This window comes from Bos grunniens, chromosome 10, assembly GCF_055505025.1.
Source record: "Bos grunniens cultivar Pamir isolate PY7600 chromosome 10, Bosgru_T2T1.0, whole genome shotgun sequence".
Lineage (NCBI taxonomy): Eukaryota > Metazoa > Chordata > Mammalia > Artiodactyla > Bovidae > Bos > Bos grunniens.
In genome coordinates, this window is record NC_141174.1 from 11,061,527 (window position 1) to 11,082,868 (window position 21,342).

General features: G+C 38.4%; 1 protein-coding gene across 46 annotated transcripts in view; it reads left to right on the plus strand.

The window, feature by feature from the left end:
* The window catches only part of CEP128 (centrosomal protein 128), a 481,052-nt gene that overhangs the window by 39,833 nt on the left and 419,877 nt on the right, over positions 1-21,342 (plus strand). For 41 of the 46 annotated variants that reach the window (XR_015133909.1, XR_015133910.1, XM_086319370.1 and 38 more), the window contains 4 exons: positions 5,085-5,211; positions 6,413-6,531; positions 11,068-11,159; positions 13,933-14,005. Coding sequence is in view for 39 of the 46 variants with exons in the window: in XM_086319370.1 (XP_086175496.1) it covers positions 5,085-5,211; positions 6,413-6,531; positions 11,068-11,159; positions 13,933-14,005 (411 nt within the window). In the remaining 7 variants the exon portion in view is untranslated. The remainder of the gene's footprint in view (positions 1-5,084; positions 5,212-6,412; positions 6,532-11,067; positions 11,160-13,932; positions 14,006-21,342) is intronic. The other 5 variants (XM_086319385.1, XM_086319388.1, XM_086319383.1 and 2 more) reach the window with 1 other exon arrangement.

Genomic DNA, 21,342 nt, shown 5'->3' on the forward strand with positions numbered 1-21,342 from the left:
ATCCTAAATCCTAAAATGTTCACTCTTGCCATTTCCTGTTTGACCACTTCCAATTTGCCTTAATTCATGGACCTAACATTCCAGGTTCCTATGCAATATTGCTCTTTACAGCATCAGACCTTGCTTCTATCACCAGTCACGTCCACAACTGGGTGGTGTTGTTGCTTTGGCTCCGTCTCTTCATTCTTTCTGGAGTTATTTCTCCACTGATTTCCAGTAGCATATTGGGCACCTACTGACCTGGGGAGTTCATCTTTCAGTGTCCTATCTTTTTGCTTTTTCATGCTCTTCATGGGGTTCTCAAGGCAAGAATACTGAAGTGTTTTGCCATTCCTTTCTCCAATGGACCACATTTTGTCAGAACTCTTCACCATGACCCCTCCGTCTTGCTTCAGTTGTTTTTGCCTGATTTCAATTGAATGGAGATGAAAGAAGACCTAATATGTAAATAGTGTATTTATGTCAAGTTAAAGTGAAAAAATGTCGTGTTCTATGATGCCGGTTCTGCAGTGGGGGAAATAGAATCAACATTGGTATGTGGTGAGGTTTCCAAGATAAACTTTTAGAATCTGGACCATAGCGGTCAGTACAGTAGTCTGTGTGGAACACTGATTTAGTTTCTGCAAAACAGCATCATCCATCATAGTAAATTAATGTTAAATAGAATTTTTTTAGTGTTTTGCTTTTATGTAATTTTGAGTTTTATCTGCTTTTGCACATAATTAGAAGTTATAATTCTAAGGAATTTAAAAGAAATTTTATATCTTTTTATCTTTTTGTTTTTTATTCTAGGAGTTAGCAAATTGGTTTTGTACATCATGACTAGATTTTGTGTGGTGTCTGTTGTTTTATTGCTACTTTAAGTGTAGTTGTAAATTTTATTACATTTAGTTTGTGTCTTAGGTGGAGGACTTGTTTTTGCTGTGATGTTTGCAGGAGTGATTAAAAAAAATCTTTAACCTCTTTACCTTTTACAGTTCATTTTTTGATCTTTATATATTAGCTAGTTCATCTGTTCAATGGCATATGGCATATCTCTTGAGAGTTTTAAAATGAGGTTGCCAAATACTTTGTCTTAACTTTTTATTTTATTTCTGAAATGATCAACTTTACAACATCTGTTATTCTTCCTAGATTTTGGGAGTAATGTATCATTTCTCTTGTTCTGCAATATTTTCCCATATGTTCCATGGTGAGTTTTTGTTGTTAGCAGGGATTGTGTGTGTGTTTGTGTGTGTGTGTAAATTCATCATCTTAATCAGCTTTTAGTTACAGCTCAGGATTTGTTAGCAAATAAACCCACATAATGGGTTTCCCACGTGGCTCAGTGGATAAAGAATCTGCCTGTGATGCAGTAGACACATGAGACATAGGTTGGATTCCTGGGTTGGGAAGATCCCCTGGAGAGTGGCATGGCAGCCCACTCCAGTATTCTTTCCTGGAGAATCTCATGGACAGAGGAGCCTGGTGGTCTGAGGTCCATAGGGTTGCAAAGAGTTGGACACGACTGAAGGGACTAAGCACAGCAAGCGTAAAAAGGATGCTGGCAAATTCTGCTTCTGGCATTTGTTGATGAGATTATTTTAGATCAACTCTCCCGTGCAGAACAACTGAAAAGGTTAAAAAGTGTAAAAAATTTTACTAAACTATTAGAAAACTACCAATATAGTGGGGAATATAATAGTCAAGATCTGGCAAAAAATGAAGTCTGGAAGGAAGAGTCCTGCATTTGGGACTCCTCCTCTGTCAAGGCAGTAGCTGATCCGAAACGAGGTGGCTTAGAAGTGGATAGGATTAGAGCTATCGATAGACCTAAAGAGGCTGGAGGGACCAGAATTGGAGTTCAGGAACCCTCCAGCTTTTGACTGAGACCCCAAAGGGCGATAACCTAGGAAAATGGTAAACTGAAAATAAGAGCAGTGATAAATTGAAAATAATTGACAGTGCTGATGGGGTCAGAAGCCCAGCTTTGAACCATCTCAGTTCAGTTCAGTCGCTCAGTCGTGTCCGACTCTTTGCAACCCCATGAACCGCAGCATGCCAGTCCTCCTTGTCCATCACCAATTCCCGGAGTCCACCCAAACCCATGTCCATTGAGTTGGTGATGCCATCCAACCATCTCATCCTCTGTCGTCCCCTTCTCATCCTGCCCTCAATCTTTCCCAGCATCAGGGTCTTTTCAAATGAGTCAGCTCTTCGCATCAGGTGGCCAAAGTATTGGAGTTTCAGCTTCAACATCAGTCCTTCCAATGAACACCCAGGACTGATCTCCTTTAGGATGGACTGGTTGGATCTCCTTGCAGTCCAAGGGACTCTCAAGAGTCTTCTCCAACACCACAGTTCAAAAGCATCAATTCTTTGGCCATCTCAGTTCTAACAAATTAAGGCGCTTTGGGTTTCCTGGTGACCTAGGCTGACTCTCTGATAGAAGCAGAACCAAATCCCTTCTGACAGAAGGTGTCATCAATCCAGAGCTTTAAATTAACTCCACAGTTTTTCTTGTGTCTGTCACATGATTAAAAAATACTCAGGCGTAAGAAAGTGCAAGAGATGACTGAAAAGCAAGGGAAAAAGAGGACCTGTAATGAACTATAAGATAACTATGATTAACCTGTTCAAGAAATTCAGAATGTTGACATAGAATTGAAAACTCTAAAAGACAAAAAATCAAATGAAAATCACAAGGATTTCCCTGATAGTTAAGTGGCCAAGACTCCATATTCTCAATGTAGAGGGCCTGAGTTCAATCCCTGCTCAGAGGACTAGATCCCACATGCTGTGACTAAAGGTCCCTCATGCCTCACATGGAGATCCTGCATGCTGCAGCAAAGATCAGAGGTCCTGTGTACCCAACTAAGACTTGGTGTAACCAGAAAAAAATTAATGGAAACTGAAAAATATAACTAAAATAAGCAAACAAGTAAATTAGGAAAAAGAAAACATCAACAGATGGATTAAGTAGTGGCTTGTATACAGTTGAAGAGAGAATTAATAAATTGAGAGATAGACCAGCAAAATATATTCAAAAAGAAAAATGGGGAAATGAAAGGAGGAGAGGAGAGCATGGATGACCCATGGGATTTGGTAAAACGGTATCACTTGAATGCAGCTGGTTGGAGAGGAAGAGGAGAAGGGAAGGGGGCCGGAAAGAAAGGGGCAGGAGAAATGAGGAGACGTGACTGAAGACTTACAACACATGAAAGAGATCAGGTTACAGATTCCATTATCTCTATGAGTCAGAAGTGGAATAACCACAAATAAGACTACACATAGTCATATCATTGTAAAACTATTGACACTCAAAGTCAAAGAGAAAAATCTTAAAGACAGCCAGAGCTATAAAAGGCAGGTTACCTTCCAAAAGATGCAGTGATTAGAAATGTCAGCTGATTCTGCTTCCAAAAATATAATCAACTTTACTTCAATTAAAAAAAATAAGCTATGAAAAAAGAGGATACTGACATCAGGCTTAGCTTGTAAAGATACAGATAATAAACACAGGAAACCTTGGTAGAACTGATTCCGTCACTAATTTGTGTGATCTAAAGACATTTTACCTTTTCAGTTCCTTTTTTCGTATCATAATTTGGACTTGAAGTTTTTCATTTTAACATTGTACAATTTTATTCTTGTCCTGGATTACTGATATGCTATTCTAAGTTCTCTATGTAAGACCTCTCATCTACCTGTATGTTAAACTTAGTTTCATTTTATATGTGTGTTAATTACTCTCCAGGTAGACCTTAGTTCTCCCAGGCTTCATCAGTATATTTCCCTGGATTGATAGTCTGGGCCCTTGAACTGGTGAACGTTCAGGCAGGATGGTGTCGTACACACCCCAGTGTAGAGAAGCAGGGAGCAGAGGGTATGGAAATACTAGCTTTATCTTTTTTTTTTTTTCCAGAAATGAGAGTGGCAATACAAATACATTCTTGAAATTCTAGCACTGTTCCTTTTAATCCAGGCTATTTTAACCTTGATTCTCCAGAAGAGCTATAGCCGAACAAGCAAAATGGAAAAGGATTTGCTCGTTTGTGACTCATATTCTGTTTCAGCTGTACTCTTCCTTCAGCCGAAGCTACTTTCTTTCTGCACAGTTTCTCAAGGAAACCAACTTATCCCTCCATAAGTGATGTTCTACCTTTAATTTTGGCTGGATTTAGGAAGCCCTTTCCTTTCCATCACTTGTTTTATTTTGACATTCTCTTTAAAGAGTTATAGATAACTTGTTTTCTGGATTCATACATTATTTTTATTAATATTATTTTTTTATTCACCGTTGGCTAAAATGCCTGGACCAGAAGTTTCTCAGCAATTCATGGGATGTGGATCTTCCTTAGGTTTAGTCTTTTTCCTTCAGATTTTAGTTGAATCCTCTTTTTAGGTCGATAGCTCTGTAAAGCTCTGGATGTTATTCTCAGTATTAAGTGTGTTTTTGTTTGTCGTAGCTCTTTAGGTCTAAAAAGATGCCATCTTATTTCCCCTGCTGGTTAACTCTCTGCTGGTCTGAAGAGAGCATTTGGACAACTGTGATCCTAGTTCGTACTAATAGTCTAACATCTGACCACGTGGTTTTCTGGGATTTGAAGTCTTTGAATGAGTGAAAGAGATGTTCTGGTGCAGAGTTGGGCAGTGCACATTTTTTCATAATGGCAGTCACTCTTGACAACTGTTCATTTTCCTGTTTGTTACAGATCTGGGGCTTCTGAGGGAGTGTTTAGAACGGAAGAAAACTTTCTCTCTCTTTTTCAGATGTTGGCCTTTTTATGTTTCTAAGCATGGGTGGAACATCCATCTGATTTTGTAAACCCTCAGTTAGTAGACATGTCTTTTGTATTCTGGTAATACAAAGATGGAATAGGTAGGGACAGATGGTATTTAAAACCACTTTAGAGTTGGCTCTTAAAATATTTATGTTTACTGTTTTTATATTTCTATTGACATAATTTAGTTCAGAATTTTCTGTGATATAAATTCTCTTTAGGAACACCAGTAGTTCAGAAATAGCTTTAAAAATCTGTAGGGTATTTGTATTTAGAAGTTTAAGAAGAATAAATCTCCTTTCGTTATATTCTTTAATTTAGTTAAAAGAAAGCTTGGAACAATCAATAGGCCAACTGCGGAGTCAACGGTTGTCGAGAAACTCAGGAGGGAGAAGTATTTCTGTTACAAGTCTGAGTACAAGTGACCTCGATGGTGTCACTGTGACAGGTAAATTTTTCAGATGTTCTGAAAACTTTTTCTTTCTTTTCTTTGTCTTAAAAATCTTCCTGAAGTACATATTGAGGACATGTAGTATTTAGACAAATGTAACCCATATTTAAAATCCTACAAATAAGGTGCTAGAAGATACAAAGTTTTACAGTGAATATTTTGAAACATGTTCAGTGGGACTTTGATATTCTGAGTCTGTTACTTTGGTTCTTCTCAGGCTCTGTAGACCATGTAAAGCTTTACCTGACAAAACTTTGATTTAATTGTCTGCCTCCAGTCAAAAGAAACACAAATAGGATTTTCTGTGTGGTGTACTTTCTGGATTGTAAGTCTTCTCTTGGCTTCATAGTTCTTCAGATGTCTCATTATGAAATGCCCCGTGACAGTGGTAAGAACAGGGGAGTTGTAGCCTTTCTGTGCAGCTAGATTTCAGTGGCTGCACAAAAGGTGGTAACGCTGAGTTTGCCTGTAATTAACCTTACTTATACTTTGCTATAAGTGGCAACCCACTCCAGTATTCTTGCCTGGAAAATCCCATGGACAGAGGAGCCTGGTGGGTTACAGTCCATGGGGTCTCAAGGTGTCGGAGACAGCTGAGCGACTGAGCATACACATCCTTTCCTACAGCTCTGAGGTTCATGTTTGAATAGCGAAAACTTGTAAAAGTTTGCAGTGAAGAGAGGCAATTAGAGTGAACTTTAGTAGCTTGCACTGTTAATATTGTTACTGGTCATGATAATGACTAAAAATCACAGTTGGCTATTTTTCTTTATGTAGTTTAGTTCATTTATACTGATTTGTAAACACCATTCAGATTTTAGATAATTTGTTGTTTGAAAATTTCTGTTTTTTTAGTATTATTTTGGGGAATCAAAGAAGTTATTTTTATAGCAACTTACTGTTTTTATGTAAGAGAAAATATTCTATTGCTTCCTTGAAAATTATAGCCAGTTAGAATTTTTGATATGTTCTATTTTCAGGTCACTTCAGTTTTCATTTTATCGGCTTTAAGAGCAACATAAGTGCCAATTTTGTGGAATGTTTGGCCACAGCAAGATTTGTTTGTGATTGTCTGTGGGAAATAGTGTGGGTTAAGGGCACATGTGCATATCCAGGTCTGTTACGTATTTCCTGAGTGAAAGTTTAGATTGTTGCTTCTTATTTTTTTAATCCTTTCTCTTTTCTTTCTTCTGTAAAGAGAGCTACCGTTTTCCGCCTACCTCACCTCTCAAGGACTATGGGGATCAACAGGGTATTAAACGAAATAGGTCCAAAACTGGTGTCCGATTTGTTCCGGAGACTGATGACGTGGGCCAGGTACTTTGTTCCCATTCTGTAGTCTGTATTCTTCCTATTTCTGTTTAAATGACTAACACTTGAATTTTGTGGCTGTGTTTTAACTGTTTGATCGTCACTAACTATGTACTGATTTTTTTAACGAAGTAAACTATTTTATTTTCAGTCTGTTGATTACCATCATACATTTATTTTGAGCTTTGTTATGGAGGATTATATTTTGTTTTGTTCCCTTGCTCAGGTGGCTCATTCTGGAAGCTCTGCTATGTCAGCTACTTTCTAATTTGCTTAGTTTAGTTTACTGTGAGCAAATTAGGCTTTATGTGGTTAGCCTATTTATATTTTTCATAATTTTTTTCTTATTGTTGAATCGTTGATGGAGCCACCTTCTATGAAGCAGAAATTCTAAACTTTCTCCATGTATTCATGAAAGATTTTGAAAGTATTTGTTCTCTGGATATACTTTTTTTGCTTTAAACTTCTCTGCAAGATCTGAAAGTTTTTGTTGTTATTGCCTTGGGTTGCTAAATTAATAATGGCTAGGAGCAACAGACTGGTTCCAAAAAGGAAAAGGACTACGTCAAGGCTGTATATTGCATGTTGTCACCCTGCTTATTTAACTTATATGCAGACTACATGATGAGAAACGCTGGGCTGGAAGAAGCACAAGCTGGAATCAAGATTGCTGGGAGAAATATCAATAACCTCAGATATGCAGATGACACCACCCTTACGGCAGAAAGTGAAGAGGAACTAAAAAGCCTCTTGATGAAAGTGAAAGAGGAGAGTGAAAAAGTTGGCTTAAAGCTCAACATTCAGAAAAGGAAGATCATGGCATCTGGTCCCATCACTGCATGGGAAATAGATGGGGAAACAGTGGAAACAGTGTCAGACTTTATTTTTTTGGGCTCCAAAATCACTGCAGATGGTAACTGTAGCCGTGAAATTAAAAGACGCTTACTCCTTGGAAGGAAAGTTATGACCAACCTAGATAGCATATTCAAAAGCAGAGATACTACTTTGCCAATAAAGGTCCATTTAGTCAAGGCTATGTTTTTTCCAGTAGTCATGTATGGATGTGAGAGTTGGACTGTGAAGAAAGCTGAGCGCTGAAGAATTGATGCTTTTGAACTGTGTTGTTGGAGAAGACTCTTGAGAGTCCCTTGGACTGCAAGGAGATCCAACCAGTCCATCCTAAAGGAGATCAGTCCTGGGTGTTCATTGGAAGAACTGATGCTGAAGCTGAAACTCCAATACTTTGGCCACCTCATGCGAAGAGTTGACTCATTGGAAAAGACCCTGATGCTGGGAGGGATTGGGGGCAGGAGGAGAAGGGGATGACAGAGGATGAGATGGCTGGATGGCGTCACTGACTCGATGGACATGAGTTTGAGTGAACTCTGGGAGTTGGTAATGGACAGGGAGGCCTGGTGTGCTGCGATTCATGGGGATCGCAAAGAGTCGGACACGACTGAGCCACTGAACTGAACTGAGCAGATACTGTTGACTTTGACATCTTTGGTAGTTTTAAGATTGAGAGCTCACAGTTTGTTAGGATACTTGTTTGTATTTTGTGCTTATTATAGCATAAGATAAAAAGATAAAAGGACTAAGTCCTTTAGAAGACACCTTGTAGAAACTTTTCCTTGACTATTAATTTTTGCAATTGACTAGTAGTGTTGATTATGTGATTAAACCTAGAGCAGAGAACAATATCCTAACATTACTCTTTAATTTTTTTTTATTTAGTGCTTCTGTCCTGGGATAGTGCTTATACTTGGAAACAGTGATGAGCAAAAAACCTTGCCTTTTCATGGAGCTTACAATTTAGAGGGGGAGCTAGATACTAATCAAAAAGTATATAAATACACCCAAAATTATGATCTGAGATGTATGCTATAACAGAAAAAAGCCTAGGGTTGTGGGAGTGTTCTGTAGAGGGACTTATTCCAATTGGGAAAGCCTTCCCAAAGAAAGGCTGATTAAGCTGAGATCTGAAAGTTGATTAAGAGTCATTTGAGGTACAATGAATAGCTTGGCAGGAGGGAAGAGAGCAGCTATATGTAGTTTATAGAAGGCCATGTGGGTAAAGTATGAAACTGATACTGTGCACAGCCATGTAAGAGGGTGGCAATAACTTTAAAGAAATCACCCTGGCTCTAGTGTAGAAAATGAAGTCAGTGTGGACCAACCAGTAGGAAGGATGCCACTGTGTTCTGAGCCGATGGTCACTTGGATGAAGGTAGATTGCCGAGGTCCAGCCCCGGCTGATCCAGGGAGTTCGAAGGGGAGACGGCTTCGGCGAGTTCACTGGATACAATAGCTTTATTTAAATATTCATCAAAGATATAAAGAGTAGTAGAATGAGGATAGCTCAGTAGGAAAATTCAGCGGAGAAAAGAGGCTGAGTAGCTTGGTTTACGCAGAAAATCAATATAACCTGTGACATCAGGTTAGCTCTGACCACAGAGGCCGCAGGCGCCCTCTCGAATAGCGGAAGGTGCCCCACCTTAGGCACCTTCTCTAGTGGGTCTTAGAAGCCCGGGCAGAAGTGCAGTGGGTTTACAATAAAGGAAATAATTTATTACCTTAAGGGTCTAAAGTTGCTAACACCAAGGCCACTACTTATTTTTTCTACATACCAACTATATTAATTAATACACTTCCAAGGATACAATACAGGGGATGAGGAAACTTGGCAGCAAGCATTGGCTCATCAATGAAATCTTTTACTAGTTTTATTCTGACAGTTTCTAACTCTCCAAGAGGCTCTAAGCTATTTGAATATCTTAAACTTCCCGTGCCTCTCGAGGCTGAGAGACTGTAAACAATCGTATGCATGGCTGTAGGAGTCCAGGTAAACTTGTCAGGCCAGTTAGAGAGCTATCTGAGGGGTTTGGATTTAAACACTCCTAATGCCCAGGAACTTATTAACTGGAGCTGTAAGTTAACTCTTTATCAGAGAGAGCGAGATGGTGGTGGGGGACAGCCCCCAGTAAAGTCAGAGGTGAGAGCACAAAGCAGTAAAGTAGGCAGACTCTGGTTTTTGGGGGTAAATGCTCGAAAATATCCAGGGGGACTCCTGAGGCTCGATCCCGCCTTTGCGTATGCCGAGCCTCCTTCCTCATGACCTTTGCCACGGGTGGAGCTCCTCATGACGGCTCCGGGCAGTAGATGGAGTTGGAAAGAGGGCGGTAGATTTAAAAACTATTTGGTGGATAAAATGAAAGATCTTGAAATCAGATGACCATTTGGGAAGTGTGGAAATGAGTGTAAAGGAGGGGTCAAAGATGGGTCCCTTGGATTCTGCTTTGCAAAACTGGAAAATCCTGATGGCAAAACCTCAGTGAATGGTCTGTTGCTCGTCTGCTGTGTTAGCTCTGCTCCTTTCTCTGGTTCTGCCTTGTTTCAGTCTGTGTCTTAGACGACCTGTAGCTCCATGTGACTGTGTAGTTTCCCAGTGCCCCAGTGCCGTATTTGTGCTTCTGTTTACATATCTGTTTCTTAATATAAATTCTGAGCCATTTTTACCCCAGCACAGTTTCTGGCACTCATTATCTGCTCAGTGTACGTTTGTTGAAAGAATCAATTTGGTATTTCTGCAAGTCTGCATAGCTTACTTATTTGTTATAAAGTATAGCCTACACATATGTGTATAACATACCTATTTACCATTAAAAGTACAATAATATAAAAAATCCATGTAACCACCACCCAGACCAAGAAATAGAGGATTATAGTACACCCGAAACCTCTTAACACTCCTTGCTTCCCCAAGGGCTTTCTATATTAATCATTCTCTTGATTTGTTTAAATACCATTTTTACTACTTGTATCTTACTTAGTATTGCCTGCATTAAGGTTTATATAGGTGGAATAATGCAGTATGTATTTTCTGACTTGCCTTTTTCACTTGATGTTTTGATTTTGAAGTGTAGCTAGCTTTGATCATTTCATTTTCAGTGCTGTGTGATGCTCCACTGGAAGACTATATTGCAGTTTGTCTCCATTCCATTCTTAACGGACTTTTGTTTTCAGTGTTTCCACCGTGAACAGTGCTGCTCCACACATTCTTGTCCCTGGGTCCTGGTGCATGTGGGCAAGGCTTTCTTGGCAACATGGGTTGGCACACTGAGCACATGGTCTAGTTGAATGAAACTTTACTGTAGCACAGTCACGCTCATGTGTTTAACGGCTACTTCTGTGCTGTAATGGCAGAGTTGAGTCATTGTGACAGATGCCATTTAGCCCGAGAGCCTGAAATATTTGCTACTGTACTGTTTACAGAAAAAGTTTCTGAACCACTTTTCTAGAGTGTTTGTTAAGAGTGAAATATTGCATGTAATGGTTAATGTTACATATGGTTTTAAAAACTTTTCTTTGGGAAAGAATATTTTGTATCTTTTAGAACAGACATTTGTTTTATTATGTCTTGATAACATTATAAAAATTTGTGTATTGTTGCAAAGAACAAGTTCTCCTCTCTTACTTTCAATGAATCTTCATGGAAGAATTCAAGAGACTCCTAAATAGATGACTTTGCTTTGCTTTTTTTAGTTTCATGCTTTTCATCAGTCCCTCCGAGACCTCAGCAGTGAACAAGTTCGCCTTGGAGATGATTTCAACCGGGAACTTGCCAGAAGAAGCCGGTAAAAGCTGAAAATGATTTTTGTTGAGGAATTAATTGTTAGAAGAATAAAACAGGTTCTCTAGTTGACATGTTTACATGAGTTTACAAAAAAAATACTGTGTTTTTATACTCATATTTTAAAGTATACTAATAGAACAGTTCAAGACCATTTGAATTTGCAATATATCATGACTCAGTATTAGAGAAGTTAATTTCATACTTTTAAAAACATTTTGTTACAATGGAATGCTGGCATTATGGAAAGAGATGTTGTTAGATATTAGTAAAGAGGTAAATATGCAAATATTGGTTAGCTAAAATGTTCATTTGGGTTTCTCTGTAGTATTTTATGGAAAAACTCAAATGAACTTTTTGGCTAACCCAGTGCATTGGAGAGAGAGCCCGAGACCAGCTGACCGACATTGGAGCAAACATAATGTAGAATTCATCAGTGGACATGAGTCGTTGTAGAATCAGACATTTTATCTTTCAGTTGAAATCTTCAAAGGCAAGTTGTTTACATCTGTCCAGTTTTTGCAGTTGAATTTGAGCTCCCTGCATCATACAGCAAATTCCCACTGGCTATCTAGAGGCCATAGTTTTCCAGGAACATTTTATCCCATTGTAAAAGTCACAATCTGTATACAGCAATGATTAGGGAGAAAAAGGTTAATTGAAATTCATTTACCAAATTCCCTTGCTAATTCCTATTCTAGCTAATGAAATCATTCCACATGCCAGTTTTATGTTGCTATAGCAAAAAGAGTCAAGCTATAAAGGTTAAATCTATGAATATCAACGGTAGTCTGTGTAACTTTTCTTCTCTATAAGGAAGGCAGGACATTTAGTAATAATTAAAGACCTTACTGTTAGCTTATTACTACTGCCACCAGTAAATAGTATTGCACACTTATTTCATGTCAGGTAGATTTAGGTTTATTTCTTAAAACAATTTTATTGAAGTGGTAATTATTGTTTTCCTCATTTTGAAATATGGAAGACTGGTGGGGTAGGTGAAAGTGTTAGCTGTTCAGTCATGTCCGACTATTTTGTGACTCCAAGGACTGTAGCCCACCAGGCTCCTCTGTCCATGGGATTCTCCAGGCAAGAATACTAGAGTGGGTTGCCATTCCCTTCTCCAGGGGATCTTTCCAACCCAGGGCTTCGGTCCCTGATCTCCTGCATTGCAGGCAGATTCTTTACCATCTAAGCCACCAGGGAAGCCCAGGGTTAAGTGAGGCATAGAAACTCAGAGTTTGACCTTGGATACATTAGATTTCAGATACCTGTGAGACATCCAAGTGGAAATGTAAGAAATGCAGCCAGACATTTACTCTGGAACCCCAAGGAAAAGTCTCCATTAGAGAAATTTACGAGTGGTCAGCATATGGAAGTGGTATTTGGAACTATGATAATGGATGATATCCAGAGGGAAACTGTAGGGAGAGCATCAAGGACAGGGAGTTCTAGGAGTTCCAATATTTAGAAGTCATATAAAAAGAAGAGCTGGCCTGAGGGCAAGAGCTAGTCAGGGATGGGAAATCCAGCAGCACATGGAACCACAAAAGCCCAGAAAGAAGTACAGTGAAGGAAGTCTATCACTTAAGATAGCTTCTTTCTGAGGAATTACTAAGGGCATACAAATGAAATAAAATGACCATTAAGAAAAAGGAAGATATAGGTTGTAAGAAATAGTAAAACTTACCAAGGACTTCAGTGAAAGTAATTCCCAGCATGATAGCCATATAGCAGGTCCAGGAATTAATCACTGAATTAGAGCAGGAAATAAGTAGCCTTTGAGATGAATGTAGTTAGGAAGAATGGCATAGATTCTTAAAAGATGATTCAGTAATAAGTGGGAGAAAAATATCAGTGATGTGTTAATAAGGTCAAAAAATAGTGGGAAAGTAGAAAAAGCAAAAGCGCAGGGAAGTTAGTGATCCGGGTAGGAAGCTGACTAAAATGCGAGCATGATAGAATGTAAGGAGAAAGGATTAATTCTCTATAGTGAAGTAGTTCAGAATGGGCATAAATATATTAAGTAGGTTATACAGGTGACTAATAAAAGAACTGAAAATAGTAATAAATTTATCTCAAATTGGAGAGCAGTGTTAGTGAGTTAAATATTTCAAAACAGAGTTGAAAATATCTAGAGTTGAAAATGATGGCGGTAACCAGCAAAGTAATTAAAATGTATTAGGCGAGCATGGTTGCCAGCGGGGATTGGAACCAGATAAATGTGAGAGAGGAAGGTCTCTGCTTTTCTTTGTAAGTTTCCTGTACTAGTCGATTATTTGTCATGTGTGTTATTAATTTGATGGGAAAAAGGTAATGGGAGATAAATCAGTGGGGACAGAGTTTGTACAGTAACCTCAGATGTAATTTGATGATGAATTTCTGGAGAGGATGTGAGATTGAGAGTTTTGTCCTCCTTACCTCTTTCATTCTTCTTCATTTAAATTGAGAATTATAGTCTTTTTTTTTTTTTTTTAAAGTGAAGGTGATGATGTAGTATAGCATTATTTCTCAGAATGTAGTCTCCAGACGGGCAGTATCAGCATCACCTAGGAATCTGTAGGAATGCCTTCTTGGGCTCCAATGCAGATCTCCTGACAGAGTCTGTGTAACACGTCCTCCAGGTGTTTCATATGTGTGCTCACCTCTGAGACCCACTGCATCAGAGCATTATGTAATAACATATTGTGATATTGTAAGTATCATGAATTATGTATATTTTCTCAAATAGCTGACTTAAAATTTTTGTTGTTGTTGTTGTTTGTTTGTTTGCCTAGGTCGGATGCTGCAACAAGAAGGGCTTTGGAAGAATTGACTGAAAAACTTAATGAAGCCCAAAAACAAGATGTGGTGAGATCTCCTTGTTCATAGAAAGTTTTATTTCATACCCAGGTGCTAGGGTAATTGAGCTGGTCATAATCACAATCAGTATAGTAGATTTTAACTTTTTGTGTACTATATACCATTTTGTCTAAAATATTCATGAATTTTAGGCATTGAGGCTTGAAATATTTATAGTGGTATTATGTTAAAGATAGAATTAATTTTTAGAGTTTGGTTATGAATATTTTAAAGATATTTTAAATTTTATTGACTCAGTGATGTTGTGCTTTTATTAAATGATATTTGAGAAATACAGAATTTTTGGTAGTGACTCTGTAGCACTCTGTGAAGTATTTTTAAGTCATCTCCCAGAAGCATGTGGTCACCACTACTGCAAAGGCCTCCTTGCTCTGTTTTTTGTTTGACATGGTGCTGACTGAAAAAAAAAAAAAAAGCCCTAATCTTGAGTTTTATTTCAAACTCAGATTGTTGACACTCATTATTCAGTGATTTCTTTTTGTGAAATCACTATTCTTGCTGGAATTAAGATTAAAAATGAAGTATATACGGTGTCCATTTCTTTGCATCATCAAGTTTTTTTTTTTTTTTTTTTTCTTTTTTCTGGAGAAAAAGTTATCAGTTGAAGTGGTCACTAAACTGTTCAGTTGCAAACTTATCCATTTCAGGAGCACTGTGTATTAATTCATTCATTTACCACAAAGACTTTGAGAATAGTGGCAAAATTTTCTTTTTTTGTTTTATTGAAATTAAGAGGTTCCTAATAAAAGCAGATAATTTTTCTGCAGTTGTAATTTTTTTCCAGATGTTACTATGTGTACAGGTTCTTACATAATATGCTGAACTTATTTTGAAGTTTGAATTTATTGGCCACATATGCTAAGAGATGGATATGCTCTGTTTTCAAAGATAACAACTTAATTTCTCTTATTTTTAGTTTAAAAAGTTTGGAGGTATAATGTACTTACAGGAAAGTGCACTTATTAGTGTATAGCTTGATGAATCTTTACAAGGTAAGCACACTCATGAAACCACAACCCAGATCTAGAAAACAGAACATTGTCAGTGCATAATAAGCCTCTTTATTTCCCCTCCCAATCATAATTTCTCCTTTTCTGACCATGATTTTGACTTTTGAATCCATAGATTAATTTTGCATGTTTTAGCTGTTTATATAAATGGAACCATGTAGGCATTTTTGTGTGTGTGTGTGTGTCTGACTTTTGCTGATCACGATTGTGATATTTTTGGGTGATATGTCATGAACTTGTAGTTTGTTCATGTTTATTGGTCCTTAGTATTGCATTGTATGGATATACTGCAGTTATTTTAACATTTTGTGATAGATATTTAAGTTATCTCAAATTTGAGGCCATTACAAACAAAAACAAGACCAGGAGCTGACTGTGGCTCAGATCATGAACTCCTTATTACCAAATTCAGACTTAAATTGAAGAAAGTAGGGAAAACCATCAGACCATTCAGGTATGACCTAAATCAAATCCCTTATGATTATACAGTGGAAGTGAGAAATAGATTTAAGGGCCTAGATCTGATAGATGGAGTGCCCGATGAACTATGGAATGAGGTTCGTGACATTGTACCAGAGACAGGGATCAAGACCATCCCCATGGAAAAGAAATGCAAAAAAGCAAAATGGCTGTCTGGGGAGGCCTTATAAATAGCTGTGAAAAGAAGAGAAGCAAAAAGCAAAGGAGAAAAGGAAAGATATAAGCATCTGAATGCAGAGTTCCAAAGAATAGCAAGAAGAGATCAGAAAGCCTTCCTCAGTGATCAATGCAAAGAAATAGAGGAAAACAACAGAATGGGAAAGACTAGAGATCTCTTCAAGAAAATTAGAGATACCAAGGGGACATTTCATGCAAAGATGGGCTCGATAAAGGACAGAAATGGTATGGACCTAACAGAAGCAAAAGATATTAAGAAGAGGTGGCAAGAATACACAGAAGAACTGTACAAAAAAGATCTTCATGACCCAGATAATCACGATGGTGTGATCACTGACCTAGAGCCAGACATCCTGGAATGTGAAGTCAAGAGGGCCTTAGAAAGCATCACTACGAACAAAGCTAGTGGAGGTGATGGAATTCCAGTTGAGCTATTTCAAATCCTGGAAGATGATGCTGTGAAAGTGCTGCACTCAATATGTCAGCAAATTTGGAAAACTCAGCAGTGGCCACAGGACTGGAAAAGGTCAGTTTTCATTCCAATCCCAAACAAAGGCAATGCTAAACAATACTCAAACTACCGCACAATTGCGCTCATCTCACACACTAGTAAAGCAATGCTCAAAATTCTCCAAGCCAGGCTTCAGCAATATGTGAACTGTGAACTTCCAGATGTTCAAGCTGGTTTTAGAAAAGGCAGAGGAAAAAAAAAAAAAGAAAAGGCAGAGGAACCAGAGATCAAATTGCCAACATCCTCTAGATCATTGAAAAAGCAAGAGAGTTCCAGAAAAGCATCTATTTCTGCTTTATTGACTAAGCCAAAGCCTTTGACTGTGTGGATCACAATAAACTGTGGAAAATTCTGAAAGAGATGGGAATACCAGACCACCTGACCTGCCTATTGAGAAATCTGTATGCAGGTCAGGAAGCAACAGTTAGAACTGGACACGGAACAACAGACTGGTTCCAAATAGGAAAAGGAATACGTCAAGGCTGTATGTTATCACCCTGCTTATTTAACTTATATGCAGAGTACATCATGATAAATGCTGGACTGGAAGAAACACAAGCTGGAATCAAGATTGCCAGGAGAAATATCAATAACCTCAGATATGCAGATGACACCACCCTTATGGCAGAAAGTGAAGAGGAACTCAAAAGCCTCCTAAGAAAAGTGAAAGAGGAGAGTGGAAAAGTTGGCTTAAAACTCAACATTCAGAAAACGAAGATCATGGCATCCGGTCCCATCACTTCATGGGAAATAGATGTGGAAACAGTGGAAACAGTGTCAGACTTTATTTTTCTGGGCTCCAAAATCACTACATATGGTGACTGCAGCCATGAAATTAAAAGACGCTTACTCCTTGGAAGGAAAGTTATGACCAACCTAGATAGCCTATTCAAAAGCAGAGACATTACTTTGCCAACAAAGATCCGTCTCGTCAAGGGTATGGTTTTCCTGTGGTCCTGTATGGATGTGAGAGTTGGACTGTGAAGAAAGCTGAGTGCCGAAGAAATGATGCTTTTGAACTGTGGTGTTGGAGAAGACTCTTGAGAGTCCCTTGGACTGCAAGGAGATCCAACCAGTCCATTCTGAAGGAGATCAGCCCTGGGATTTCTTTGGAGGGAATGATGCTGAAGCTGAAACTCCAGTACTTTGGCCACCTCATGCGAGGAGTTGACTCATTGGAAAAGACTCTGATGCTGGGAGGGATTGTGGGAAGGAGGAGAAGGGGATGACAGAGGATGAGATGGCTGGATGGCATCACTGACTCAATGGATGTGAGTCTGAGTGAATTCTGGGAGTTGGTGATGGTCAGGGAGGCCTGGCGTGCTGCGATTCATGGGGTCGCAAAGAGTCGGACATGACTGAGCAAGTGAACTGAACTGAACTGAACAAATACTCTACTGTTACCAATCTTTTTTAGTGCACATGTGCATGTATTTCTGTTGGTATATACCATGGAGTGCAGTTGCTAGGTGCCTTCCAACTTAGTAGATACTGATAGACAGATGTCCAAAGTGGCTTCACTAATTTACATTCCCGGTAGCAGTGTGTGAGAAACTGTGTTGCTTTTCAAAGACTTGATATTATTAGTCTTTCATTAGCAGCCATTGTGTTAGGTGCTTACAGTATCTCATCATGGTTCTAATTGGCATTTTCATGATTAATGGTGATCAGCATCTTTTCATGTTTGGCTACTGGCTATTTTCTTTCGTGAAATGCCAGTTTTTCTTTTGCCCACTGTTTTTATTGGGTTGATTGTCTTTTTGTTATTGATTTGTGGGAGGTTTTAATAAGTTTTTACATGAGCACTTTGTCAGTTATCTGTTTTGCATCTATTGTCTCCCATTCCACAGCTGTTTCTTTGGGGTTTTTTGTTGTTGTTGTTGTTCTTAAACTCTCTTAATTTGAGTCTTTTGTTAAAATCTAATTTAATTCATTTTCCATCTTTTTTGGTTAGTGCTTTTTTGACCTATTTAAGGAATTGGTCCTTATTTTAAAACCATGAAAATATTCCCTTATATAATCTTTTAAGAGCATAGTGTTTTACCTCTCACATTAAAATCTATTATGTACTTGAAATTGATATTTGTTTCTGATGTGAAGCAGAGGTCATACATTTTATATGGATATCCAGTTGATTCAGTCTCGTTTACTGAAAGGACTACATTTCTCCACCACTTTACAGTCCTGTCTTGGTCATAAATAAAGTGTTCATACGTGCAGTCATCTGTTACTGGACTCTCTGTTCAATCATCTGGTTAATTTGTCTATCCCAGTGCTCATATCGTACTTTCTTTTTGAATAGAGTTCCTTGTGCTATACCGTGGGTCCTTGTGGATTGTTTTATAAATCATAGTTTTAAGTTTGTATGAACCAGCTGATTCCTCCCTGCCCAACTCATTTTTTTTTTTTTTTTTGTAACCATAAATTTCAATTCTAAATCTGTGAAGCTGTTTCTCTTTGGAAAAAAGTTCATTGGATTCCACCTAGAAGTGATATCGTATGATACTTGTCTTTCCCTGTATCCCTACATCAGTTAATATTATGTGATCATTTCTATTAGGTTGGTGCAGATGTATAATAATTGTGGTTTTTGCATTGTTGAAATTTGCCCTTTGATATTGGAATACATTCTTAAATGTGGTTATGTCATATATCATTTTAATGCACATTTATTGCTTTATGTTTCTGTGCTAATAACTTCTTGCTATTTATTTTATATGTATTTTAGACTATGGAAATGATGTTAGACAAAAAGCAAGTTTGAGCGATTTTCTTATTTGAGTTCAAAATGATAATAAAACAGTGGAGACAACTTGCAACATCAACAACGCATTTGGCCCAGGAACTGCTAATGAGCATACAGTGCACTGGTGGTTCAAGAAGTTTTGCGAAGGAGATGAGAGCCTGGAAGACGAGGAGCATAGTGGCCGACCATTGGAAGTTGACAGTGACCAACTGAGAGCAATCATTGAAGCTGATCCTCTTTCAACTGCATCAGAAGCTGCCAAAGAACTCAGTGTCGACCATTCTGTGGTTGTTTGACATTTGAAGCAAATTGGAAAGGTGAAAAAGCTTGATAAGTGGGTGCTTCATGAGCTGACCAAAAATCCACAAAATCATCATTTTGAAGTGTTGTCTTTCCTTATTCTATGCAACAATATTTTGCTCCTTGGAAGAAAAGCTATGACCAACCTGGACAGCATATTAAAAAGCAGAGACATTACTTTGCCAACAAAGGTCAACCTAGTCAAACCTATGGTTTTTCCAGTGGTCATGTATGGATGTGAGAGTTGGACCATAAAGAAAGCTGAGTGTCTAAGAATTGATGCTTTTGACCTGTGGTCTTAGAGAAGGCTCTTGAGAGTCCCTTGGACTGCAAGGAGATCCAACCAGTCAGTCCTAAGGGAAATCAATCCTGAATATTCATTGGAAGGACTGATGCTGAAGCTGAAACTCCAATACTTTGGCCACCTGATGCAAAGAACTGACTCGTTGGAAAAGACCCTGATGCTGGGAAAGACTGAAAGCAGGAGGAGAAGGGGATGACAGAGGATGAGATGGTTGGATGGCATCACCGACTCAATGGACATGAGTTTGAGCAAGCTCTGGGAGTTGGTGATGGACAGGGAAGCCTGGCGTGCTTCAATCCTTGGGGTTACAAAGAGTCGGACATGACTGAGCAACTGAACTGAATGCAACAATAATGAACCATTTCTCGATTAGGTTGTGATGTGTGATTAAAAGTGGATTTTTTATAACAACCAGCAGTGATCAGCTCAGTGGTTGGACTGACAAGAAGCTCCAAAGCATTTCCCAAAGTCAAATGCGTACCAGAAAAAGGTCATGGTCACTGTTTGGTAGTCTGCTGCTGGTCTGATCCACTACAGCTTTCTGAATCCCAGCAAAACCACTACATCTGAGAAGTATGCTCAGCAAATCGATGACATGCTCCCAAAACTGCAATGCCTGCAGCTGGCATTGGTCAACAGAAAGGGCCCAGTTCTTCTCCAAGACAATGCCTGACTGTACATCACACAACCAACACTTCAAAAGTTGAATAAATTGGACACAAAGTTTGCTTCATCCGTCATCTTCACCTGACTTCTCACCAACCAACTACCACTTCTTGCAAGCATCTCAACAACTTTTTGCAGGGAAGATGCTTCCACAACCAGCAGGAGGTAGAAAGTACTTTTCAAGAGTTCATTGAATCCTGATGCATGGATTTTTTACACTATAGGAATAAAGAAATTAATTTCTCATTGGCAAAAATGTGTTGATTGTAATGGTTCCTATCTTGATTAATAAAGATGTGTTTGAGACTAGTTATAATGACTTAATATTCACGGTCCGAAACCACAATTACTTTTGCACCAACCTAATACTTTTCTTCTCTGTGGCTGGAAATGGATTTATGTCATCTTTATGTCTGAATAATAGTGCTTAATATTACACTGTCTTGATATTCCTTTGTGAAAGGTTGTGATATGATAGAGTAAGTCCTTTTACTTTGTTCTTCAAGATTGTCTGGTGTTTTTTACTCTTTGTGTTTAGCTTAGAATCAATGTGAAATTGTTTAAAAACGTGCCGATCTTGATTGTATTACATTGTTTCTATATCAGCTTGGAGAGAATAGTGTATTAGTCAAACTAATACACTGTTTATAAGATTTATGCCTTAATTTTATTACTGGACATGGAACAACAGACTGGTTCCAAATAGGAGAAGGAGTACGTCAAGGCTGTATATTGTCACCCTGCTTATTTAACTTATATGCAGAATACATCATGAGAAACGCTGGGGTGGAAGAAGCACAAGTTGGAATCAAGATTGCTGGGAGAAATATCAATAACCTCAGATATGCAGATGACACCACCCTTATGGCAGAAAGTGAAGAGGAATTAAAAAGCCTCTTGATGAAAGTGAAAGAGGAGAGTGAAAAAGTTGGCTTAAAACTCAACATTCAGAAAACGAAGATCATGGCATCTTGTCCCATCACTTCATGGGAAATAGATGGGGAAACAGTATCAGACTTTATTTTTTTGGGCTCCAAAACACTGCAGATGGTGACTGCAGCCATGAAATTAAAAGACGCTTACTCCTTGGAAGGAAAGTTATGACCAACCTAGATAGCATATTGAAAAGCA